This window comes from Trachurus japonicus, chromosome 2 (assembly GCF_045865225.1).
Source record: "Trachurus japonicus isolate A0001 chromosome 2, Traja_1.0".
Lineage (NCBI taxonomy): Eukaryota > Metazoa > Chordata > Actinopteri > Carangiformes > Carangidae > Trachurus > Trachurus japonicus.
In genome coordinates this window covers 1,215,304-1,226,304 of record NC_140908.1, presented here as the reverse complement: position 1 = coordinate 1,226,304, position 11,001 = coordinate 1,215,304, and the positions used below count along the sequence as shown (strand labels likewise).

The 11,001-nt window shown below is 44.6% G+C and overlaps 2 protein-coding genes across 2 annotated transcripts in view; both read left to right on the top strand.

The window, feature by feature from the left end:
- Nucleotides 1-11,001, top strand: part of LOC146990460 (uncharacterized) — a 31,686-nt gene that overhangs the window by 19,894 nt on the left and 791 nt on the right. Inside the window, exons 11-16 of the mRNA XM_085803955.1 lie at nt 89-262; nt 615-788; nt 8,186-8,359; nt 8,764-8,937; nt 9,027-9,179; nt 10,927-10,973. Of these exons, the coding sequence (XP_085660081.1) occupies nt 89-262; nt 615-788; nt 8,186-8,359; nt 8,764-8,937; nt 9,027-9,179; nt 10,927-10,973 (896 nt within the window). The remainder of the gene's footprint in view (nt 1-88; nt 263-614; nt 789-8,185; nt 8,360-8,763; nt 8,938-9,026; nt 9,180-10,926; nt 10,974-11,001) is intronic.
- LOC146990461 (stonustoxin subunit alpha-like) lies at nt 1,488-2,353 on the top strand. Its single transcript, XM_085803655.1, has 2 exons — nt 1,488-1,617; nt 1,747-2,353. The coding sequence occupies exons 1-2, from the start codon at nt 1,488-1,490 to the stop codon at nt 2,283-2,285; spliced, it is 669 nt and encodes a 222-aa protein (XP_085659781.1). The 3' UTR covers nt 2,286-2,353.

Below are 11,001 nucleotides of genomic sequence, written 5' to 3'. Positions count from 1 at the left end.
TCATCATTATATGAAGACACTTCTGTGTTTTCAACAGGACACAATATAAATTATTGTCTTCTTTAATTCCTCATGATCATCTCTCCAGATTGAGTGGCTGTAACCTCTCAGAGAGAAGCTGTAAAGCTCTGTCCTCAGTCCTCAGCTCCCAGTCCTCTAGTCTCAGAGACCTGGACCTGAGTAACAACAACCTGCAGGACTCAGGCGTCAAGGTCCTGTCTGTTGGACTGGAGAGTCCACACTGTGGACTGGAGACTCTCAGGTGAGATCAAGTTACTGCTTGTGTGAAATGGAACAAATGTAAACTCTGGTTCATCAAGAAAACCTCCTCAATGTTTTGATGACCTGGTTCAGATTATTGTAACTGACTTGTTCAGTCACAGTAATCTGCTGCTGGCTCAATCTGTTCAAAACAGATCAATAAGAACTTCAGTCCTGAGATCAGAGGACACGTCAACAAACCAGCAGCTCCTGTCTGGTGACTGTCTGTTTAGTTAGTTTGTTGTTTCCCTGTAGACTTCTGTTTTCTCTCATGTTGTTTAGTCTTCATCATTGAAGTTGATCACAGATTGACTCAGATCTTTTTGTCTTCTTGTTCATGATCATCTCTTCAGGCTGAGTGGCTGTAACCTCTCAGAGAGAAGCTGTGAAGCTCTGTCCTCAGTCCTCAGCTCCGAGTCCTCTAGTCTTAGACACCTGGACCTGAGCAACAACAATCTGCAGGACCCAGGAATCAAGGTCCTGTCTGGTGGACTGGAGAGTCCACACTGTGGACTGGAGACTCTCAAGTGAGGATCTAACTTAGGAGTGTCAAAGTCATTTTAGGTCAGGGGCCATATAAAGTGTATTTGATCTCAAGTGAGCCGGACTAGTAAGATAATACCATGGTAACTTATAAATAAAAAGAACTTTGAATTTTCCCTTTGTTTTAGTACATTATTAAGATGTTTATAGTTATTTAACTATCCTTTTACGAAACATATTATGAACAACCTAAAATTTCTTGATAAAAATATATGCAATTTCAAATTTCCACACTTGGCAAATTCATCCTGAGGGCCCTTCTGGCACTCCTGGGCCATACAGACACCCCTGATCTAACTCGTTCACCGTAACACAAGAAAGACAAGTAATCAAGCCTCAAATTGATTTACTTTCCTGAATGATTAACAATCATGTCAAAATTGAGCCTTCATTCACCCAATGCACAGTATCTGATTCGATCTTATGAATGAATGTTTTGAAGGTTGTCAGGATGTCTGATCACAAAAGAAGGCTGTGCTCCTCTGGCCTCAGCTCTGAGCTCCAACCCCTCCCATCTGAGAGAGCTGGACTTGAGCTACAACCATCCAGGAGCCTCAGGAGTGAAGCTGCTGTCGGCCAGAGTGAAGACTCTCAGGTATGGAGAGGCTTCTGCAGCCACACACACTGTCTGATAGAGGAGGAGGAGCTTCATGCAGGTGCACACTTTACTATTAGACAAGGTGATGAAGTGTTTCCTCCTCGTCTCCTCTTCCTCTGCATTATCACAACATGAAGACTCCAGCGCCTTCTTGTCTTCTTCTTTCAGGGTGCCGTTTGATGGAGACCGATGGTTGACACCAGGTCTGAGGAAGTGTAAGTGTGTTTGGACTTGATTCAACCATCTTCACAATGTTACATCACTGAAGTCATGAGTCTTCATTAAACTGTCAATAACTGATCAGATTATCAATAACTGCAGCTGTGTCTTGTTCTCTTCATCAGATTCCTGTCAACTCACAATTGACACAAATACAGTGAACAAGTGGATCAAACTGTCTGACAACAACAGGACAGTGACATATGTGGAGGAGGATCAGTCATATCCCAAACATCCAGACAGATTTGACCTTCGACCTCAGCTGCTGTGTTCAACTGGTCTGGCTGGTCGCTGTTACTGGGAGGTGGAGTGGAGAGGAAGGGTTGATATATCAATGAGTTACAGAGGAATCAAAAGGATGGGAGACAATGAAGACAGTGGGTTTGGATGGAACGATCAGTCCTGGAGACTGAGCTGCTCTGATGATGGTTACCATGTCTGTCACAACAACATAGAAACAGCCATCTCCTCTTCCTCCACCACTTCCTCTGTCTCTAACAGAGTTGCAGTGTATGTGGACTGTCCTGCTGGCTCTCTGTCCTTCTACAGAGTCTCCTCTGACTCACTGATCCACCTCCACACCTTCAACACCACCTTCACTGAGCCTCTGTTTCCTGGGTTTGCAGTCTGGTTCAGGTCTGGTTCCTCAGTGTCTCTGTGTTGAACAGACAGTTCAGTCTTTAGACGTCTGTCTGGCAATCACATGTTTTCAGAGTCATTATTTACATTAGGTTTTTTTTAAACTCCTCTGAATGAATGTTGTAAACTTGTTTCTTTGAAGATTTAAAATGATTACAAGATAAATGTTAATGTTAATTGCTGTCTTTTTTATGTCTTTTTACAATAAAAACTTCACTGTCAATATCAGTTTGTTGTCTTTGTCTGAATCTGATGACTGCTGAGAAAAAGCCTGGAAATGTCTCAGACATGAGGTTCATTTATCAACTAAGAAGAACTGACGCGTTGTACAGGTTTAGTTCTTTTAATTGATTAATTGTTTGAAATCGAAAATATTTCCATCCATCCACTTCCTCTCGGTCTTGTGGGATAACCAGGTGCTGTTCCCCACTCTGGCCAGCAGATGTCACCGTTCTTCCACTGTAGGCAGGAAACCATTGATTGAACAAATCAATCACTGGGAGCAGGTAAGTTCCCTTAAAGCAGATATCAGTGGAATGTTTTTGTTAATATAAGTCCTAAATAGTCCTATTTTCCGTCAGCAATCACTTACATGAAGTATTTCAGCCTAAACACGAGTCTCTCCGTCACTCTGCTCTGCTGTAACCCGAGGAGAAAATTTTCCTTGTGGGATACAAGTGTTATCCAATGAGGGGAGAGAACGGCATGAAGGGCTGTGTGTGCAGCCAAGGGATGCGCGTGAATGTGGTGACGTAGCACGAGGACCAATTGATGCCTGACAAGGGCGGGGGCTGCTAACTCATGGTGCGTTCAAGGAAACTCGTACTTTGTGTTTTTCCTTCCTGTGAAGTCATACCAGTTCGATCTGGTACGAGTTCACGGGTCGGAAGTTACGAGTGGCCGTTATAGGGAACTTTCACAGACAACAGGACGGTAAAAACACGAGCTACGGGTTACCTGGAACGCTACCAAGTCGTAGTTGTGACTTGAAGCTGTAACTTACGGTTTCAAAAGCCTGCCTTGAACACAGCATTAGCCGAAACGGCCGTGCCGATGATATCTGCTTTAAAGCAGAGCTATGCAAGTCGGTCGGAAATAGCTTGCTCCTTCGCTGGTTTCTCTTTTTTTTCCCCTCTCCGGAGCTCCCCCACAGTTCTGGGAGGCACATGTCACTGTCGTAAAGAAAAAAAAAAAAAAAACTCGCCGCCACCACCTCCTCCACCCCCTACACGTGCTTGTGTTTACATTAGTAGGGAGGTTAAGCGACTTTTGACTTCAAGTCATGATGCAAAGGTCCCCTTTGGCATGGAAGTACCTTAGGGTCATACAAATAAATCTATCCTAAGACACAAGTGAAATCACACTTTGTATCTGAAATAAACATGTTTTTAAAATGCCTTTTTTTAATTGAGAAAACACATGCTAAAAGCACATTCCATTTAGAATGCCCATATAAACTACAATGTTTTCAGCTCCTGTATGTTATCTACAGCTTATTTGTGACATGATTGCAATATTTCAGGATTGTTTCGCAGTTTGAATGATGAACAGGGATCTAATGCCTTTCAATCTGTAGGATGGACTGACATAGGATGCCTAAAGTCCAGTCAAGACATTCCATTATGGCTAATTTGAAATAAGAAATAAAGATACTGTAACATCATGAGATAGATAAGATGAGCATTAACAAGTATTCACAAAAGTAAAAATCTACCAAAATGAAGCTTACCAGTTTCTCAGCATTACTCTGAGAGAGGATCTTAGCCAGCGATACTGTGCAGGTGAAATAAGTCAGTCCTAATCATATGCTTATGTGAGAGCTGCAAACCTAAACTTCCCTATATGTATATAAAAGCTGAACATTGCTTATTAAGGGCGCTCTACACTAAAATTTGTTAGTTTACTTTAGGAGCACAATGTAAAATGTATTCAGTATCAGGTTATATAAGCCTTAAAGCAGAAGTAAGCGATCCGGTCGTTTTCGCTGATGCTGCGTTCGAGGCAGGCTTTTGAAATCGTAAATTACAGCTTCAAGTCACAACTTATGACTTTGTAGCGTTCCAGGCAACCCACTCATGTTTTTCCGACCTGTTTTACCTGTGAAAAGTGCACTATAACGGCCACTCGTAACTTCCGACCCGTGAACTCGTACCAGATCGAACTGGTACGACTTCACAGGTCGGAAAAACAGGAGTTACGAGTTTCCTTGAACGCACCATAACAGTCCTCGTCCCTACGTCTCCACATGCACGGCGTCCCTTGGCTGCACACGCAGCCCTGCATGCCGTTCTCTCTCCTCATTGGATAAAAACTGTAGGATACGATAAATGTTTTCTCCTCGGCTCAGAGCAGAGCAGAGTGACTGACAGACCCGTGTATGTAATGGCGCATTTCCACTAGCACAGCTCGGCTCGGTACGGCTCGGCTCGGCGCGCTATTTGCGTGTTTCCACTAGCACGTAGTACCTGCAATCAGGTACACTTTTGGTATCACCTCAGCCCTGGTTCCAAGCGAGCCGAAGCGTTACTAAAACGTGACGTCAGCCGACTGCCTTCCACTGATTGGCCGATGAGTGTCGTCACTGGAAGCGACGACCGACAACAGAAATGTTCCTGCTGAAGCTGTTATTACCTATGGTTATTACCAGAGAATTTCTAATATTTAGACTGGCTCTGTTATTACGTGACTTTATTAAGTTTTAATATTTTTTCATGCGAGAAAGTAACTGTTTAGATCCCCATGTGCGGTTAGTTTATCCAAACGACGGCTGTTTAGAAGTTTGCCCCGATGTTTTTCGGAGAAGTGAAGCTCCAGGTCCGAGCAGCGACCGCGACACCACAGAGGCAGCAGCCCGGCTCCTGACGTGCTCCGCCGGCCAGCCTACCACCGTCACCCCGAGGAGAACAGACCGCTAATTAACTTCCCCGATGGCTTTTAAGAGGTTTACCACCGGCTGGTTAAACTCTTAAATGTTGGTCTCATTGATGAAATCTAACAATTGTGGCTGTAGCAGCAGTTTGTTTGTGGTTAGAAAGAAGAGCAGCACTGCCTTGGGGTCAGCCTACGCACAGAAAACACCACATTACATCAATAAATAAATGTTTTACAATGAACCAGGCCGATCTCAGAGCTGGCAAGACTCTCCGGTAAGGCATATTGAACGGTTAAATGCCGTTAACGGGACGAGAGCAGTCAAAACGGCGGTTTAAAGCTAGCTACAGCGAGGGTAGGTTCACTTCCTGTTTACAAAGTAAAAGCACCAATTCTATCGTAATGGCTTTCCTTATGATAAAAGGCAACGGGTATTTTATTTTGTGAAAATAACCGGAAGTGCGTTGCTCACTACGGCTAGCTTTAGTAACGCCGACTTCGTTGAAACAAAATTGTAAACAGCTGGTATTTTGTCAGTTTTTCAACACGTTGGGGATCTAAACGACTACTTTCTCGCCTGAAAATGTTTCAAATGTTGCTAAAGTTATATATTTACAGAGTTTAGAGCGTTGCTCGGCGCCGTGTAAATGACGTCACGGCGGCACTAGTGATACTCAGTTGTAATGGAAACACAACCAAACCGAGCCGTGCCGTGCCGAGCCGTATCGAGCCGAGCCGTGCTAGTGGAAATGCGCCATAAGTGATTGCTGTCGGAAGATATAACTATTTAAGACTTATATTAACACAAATATATCACTTACTTCTGCTTTAAATAATGTAGAGGGTCCAATGTGACCCATTTTTACATTTGAGAACAGTAAAAACATTTTTCCTTTGACTTTAAGTGGACTTCTAATATGACCCAGAATGGGTCATACATGTAAATTCAACTTTTTTAAATCAACATACACAAGCAGTAACTAGTAATAGGTAGGCCTATATTTTGACCAACACAATATTTGGTTAATTGGTCTTTCCTGACACTACTGTGATATGAATTAGGCTACATCTTATTATTTAACTACTTGTAGGCTATATTTGTTGCACTCCCTCTGATGTTCAACAAATCAGTATTAATATAGTTTTATTAATGTTTTCACATTAATAAAACCCAATATCCTGTCATACAAGCAGCTGCATGTTGTCTCAGAAGCTGTAGATCACATCCAGGAGCTGAAGGCATCAGGGGATCTGTTTATATGGACATATAAACAGATTTGTGATATGAGTTTATATGGACATTCTAAATGGAATGTGCTTTTAACATGCGTTTTCTCAATTAAAAAGAGGCATTTTAAAAACGTGTTTATTTCAGATACAAAGTGTGATCTCACTTGTGTCTTAGGATAGATTTATTTGTATGACTCTAAGGTACTTCCATGCCAAAGGGGACCTTTGCATCATGACTTGAAGTCAAAGGACTATTTTTTGGGCTTAACCTCCCTACTATGGGCTGAAGACAAAACCAACCAGGATATACACTTCACATTTCCCTTCACCTTCAGAGAGCTGAATGTGCTGAAGGAGGAAAAGTTCAGCTTGGTGGAACTTGTTCATCACTTCTTCTCTGAAACCAAAGAAGCAGGAATCAGCAGGTTTGATCAGTTCCAGGTGGTCTTCATCTTTGACGGCCTGGACGAGTGTCGACTTCCTCTGGACTTCCACAACACTGAGATCCTGACTGATGTGACAGAGTCCACCTCAGTCATTGTGCTGCTGACCAACCTCATCAAGGGGAAACTGCTTCCCTCTGCTCGCCTCTGGATAACCACACGACCTGCAGCAGCCAATCAGATCCTTCCTGAGTGTGTTGACATGGTGACAGAGGTAAGAGGGTTCACTGACCCACAGAAGGAGGAGTACTTCAAGAAGACGTTCAGAGATGAGGAGCAGGCCAGAAAGATCATCTCCCACATCAAGAGATCACGAAGCCTCTTCATGATGTGCCGGATCCCAGTCTTCTGCTGGATCACTGCTACAGTCCTGGAGGATCTGTTGAAGACCAGAGAGGGAGGAGAGCTGCCAACCACCCTGACTGAGTTGTACATCCACTTCCTGGTGGTTCAGTCCAAAGTAAAGAAGGTCAAGTATGATGGAGGAGCTGAGACCGATAAACACTGGAGTGCAGCCACCAGGAAGATGATTGAGACTCTGGGAAAACTGGCTTTTGAGCAGCTGCGAGAACGAAACCTGATCTTTTATGAATCAGACCTGACAGAGTGTGGCTCGATATCAGAGCAGCCTCAGTGTACTCAGGAGTGTTCACACAGATCTTTAAAGAGGAGAAAGGCCTGTACGAGGACAAGGTGTTCTGCTTCATCCATCCAGTTGTTCAGGAGTTTCTGGCTGCTCTTCATGTCCACCTGACCTTCATCAACTCTGGACTCAACCTGATGTCAGAACAACAACAAACATCCAAAAAGTCAGAAAGAAGAAAAGTTAAATGTACCCCGACTTCTTTCTACCAGAGCGCTGTGGACGAGTCCTTAAAGAGTCCAAATGGACACCTGGACTTGTTCCTCCGCTTCCTCCTGGGTCTTTCACTGCTGACCAACCAGAAACTTCTACGAGGTCTGATGACACAGACAGGAAGTGACTCACAGGAGACGGTCCAGTACATCAAGAAGAGGATTGAAGAGACTCCCTCTGCAGAGAAAACCATCAACCTGTTGTCTGAATGAACTGAATGATCGTTCTCTAGTGAAGCGGATCCAACAGTCCCTGAGTTCTGGACGTCTCTCCACAGATAAACTGTCTCCTGCTCAATGGTCGGCTCTGGTCTTCGCTTTACTGTCATCAGGAGAAGATCTGGATGAGTTTGACCTGAAGAAATACTTTGTTTCAGAGGAAGTTCTTCTGAGGCTGATGCCAGTGGTTGAAGCCTCCAAAAAGGCTCTGTAAGTATAGAGTTGGATTTATTCGACACCTCTGTGTTTTCAACAGGACACAAAATCAATTATTGTCTTCTTTAATTCCTCATGATCATCTCTCCAGATTGAGTGGCTGTAACCTCTCAGAGAGAAGCTGTAAAGCTCTGTCCTCAGTCCTCAGCTCCCAGTCCGCTAGTCTGAGACATCTGGACCTGAGTAACAACGACCTGCAGGACCCAGGAGTCAAGGTCCTGTCTGAAGGACTGGAGAGTCCACACTGTGGACTGGAGACTCTCAGGTGAGATCAAGTTACTGTTTGTGTGAAATTGAACAAATGTAAACTCTGGTTAATCAAAAAAAAAACAAAAAAAAAAACATGTCCATGTTTTGATGACCTGATTCAGATTGTTGTAACTGACTTGTTGACTCACAACAATATGCTGCTGGTTCAACCTGTTTAAAACAGAACAATTAGAACTTCAGTCTTGAGATCAGAGGACATGTCAACAAACGAGCAGCTCCTGTCTGGTCACTGTTTGAAGAAGTAAAGTGGACTTTGGTCCAACTGAGTATTGTTATAGTTGTTAGATTGTTGTTTCCCTGTGAACTTCTGTTTTCTGTCATGTTGTTCAGTCTCATCATTCAAGGTGATCAGATTAATTCAGATCTTATTTTTCTTCTTGTTCATGATCATTTCTTCAGACTTAGTTGCTGTAACCTCTCAGAGAGAAGCTGTAGAGCTCTGTCCTCAGTCCTCAGCTCCCAGTCCTCTAGTCTCAGACACCTGGACCTGGGTACAAACAACCTGCAGGACTCAGGAGTCAAAGTCCTGTCTGGTGGACTGGAGAGTCCACACTGTGGACTGGAGACTCTCAGGTAAGGATCCATCAAGCTTTTTATCTTATGACACTTGAACACACCTCCAGGTGTTGACAGAGGGTTCCTGTGTGTTGTTGTGTGTTCAGTCTGTCAGGATGTCTGGTCACAGAGGAAGGCTGTGCTTCTCTGGCCTCAGCTCTGAGCTCCAACCCCTCCCATCTGAGAGAGCTGGACCTGAGCTACAACCATCCAGGAGCCTCAGGAGTAGAGCAGCTGTCGGCCGGAGTGGAGACTCTCAGGTATGGAGAGGCTCATAGGCGGCGCTAGGGCAGAAGGAATGGGGAAGCTACGGGACAAAAAAAAGAAAAGAAAAAGAAAAAAGAAAGTCGACAGCTGTTGCTGTTATTGTTTTTAACAAAGACAAAAACAGCGCTTGATTACTGAAAGGCAAAGCCCGTGTGGCGCTGCAGCGGCCACAAATAAGGACGCACTCACACTAGGACCAGTTGTTCCGCACCGCGCTGAAGCCCGAATGCCCACTCCGCTGTCCCCGCTGGCCCGCACTCACACCACCTCCAACCCAAGCTGATCAAGCACGGTTTCCTCCGTTGATATGGATTATTTGTTTACCAACACGGCGGATGTGTGCTTTAACCTGACTGCAGAAAGAACGGAGCTTTTTAAACACCAGCGGTGATGAGGCGCTGTGGTTGTGTCCACACACCGGTACTGGTTTATGTGACTTAAGGTGACATTTCGGCACAGGAGGGAGTGGGAGTGTGGATGCGAGCCAAATTTCCTTCAACTATGCACGGAAAAGGGGAATGATAGGAAAGGTTTTTCTAATTTAATGAGAAATAATGCCCAGGTCAGCAATGCATGACAATAAACATGTGGTTCATTTGTCCCCTCAAGTTACATAAACCAACACAGCGTGGACACACACCACTCCAGTGACGCCGGTGACGTGTAGAAAAGCGAAAAAAGTGTTTCCATTACACTTTTGCGATGCACGTTTGATATGTCTCAAAAACCACCTCATGAGAGCGTAAAAACTTTTTTGCGATATTTGAGAGTTTTTTTCGAAATGTAGGTGTTTCCATTACAAGTTTTTAATTTCGATATTTAGGTTTTGCGCATTTCAAGGGGTAATGGAAACGCACCTATAATCTGCTGTGCCATTGTCCTCATCCAGTTGCGCAACTGCTGTATCGCTGAGAATGTGCGCTCACACAGGTGTCCGGAGGTAGGCTGGTGACTGGAGGAGGGAGGCAGCAGGTGTCCAGGCGGTCGGGGCTGCTGTCTGGACGTGACTGGAGGAGGGTGTGTGCAGGTGTTCGGGGGGGCGCGGCTGTCCGGAGGTAGGCCGGTGACTCGCGGGCAGTGGCCGGTATCCGGGGGGGAGGCAGCCGGTGTCATGATGGAGGCCAGTGGCAGGAGAGAAGGCGGCAGCCGGTCGTGGAAGCATCGTGGTCGGCGTCATTGCTGCTGCTTCGTGGGACTCTCGGACTCGTTAATTTTGATATTCAAAAACCTTCTAATGTCCGTTTTACCGGGCTTTTTTCTTTTAATTTCGCTGGACTGTCAGTGACCAGCATAGCGAGGCAAAGGGGTAAGCTTCTACGCTGCGCGTTGTAGCTACGCCGTGTGTACGTAATGACGCAGGTAACCAGTCAAATACCACTGAAATAAAAAATAAATAAACCATCGACATTTAAAAATGTGTGTTTTAATGTATTTCCCACCTCTTTCTAAAATATAATTTAAAAACAACAACGAAAAAAAAAATCATTTTATTATTTGTGATGATTTTATTTTATTTTCTGTGACAATCTAGGGGAAGCTAAGCTTCCCCTAGCCTATTGATAGCGCCGCCTATGGAGAGGCTGCTGCGGCCACACACACTGTCTGATAGAGGAGGAGGAGCTTCATGCAGGTGCACACTTTACTATTAGACAAGGTGATGAGGTGTTTCCTCCTCGTCTCCTCCTGCTCTGTATCATCACAACATTAAGACTCCAGCTTCTTCTTCTCTTCTTCTTTCAGGTTGGAGCCTGGTGGAGTCCAATGGTTGACACCAGGTCTGAGGAAGTGTAAGTGTGTTTGGACATTGGTTCATGG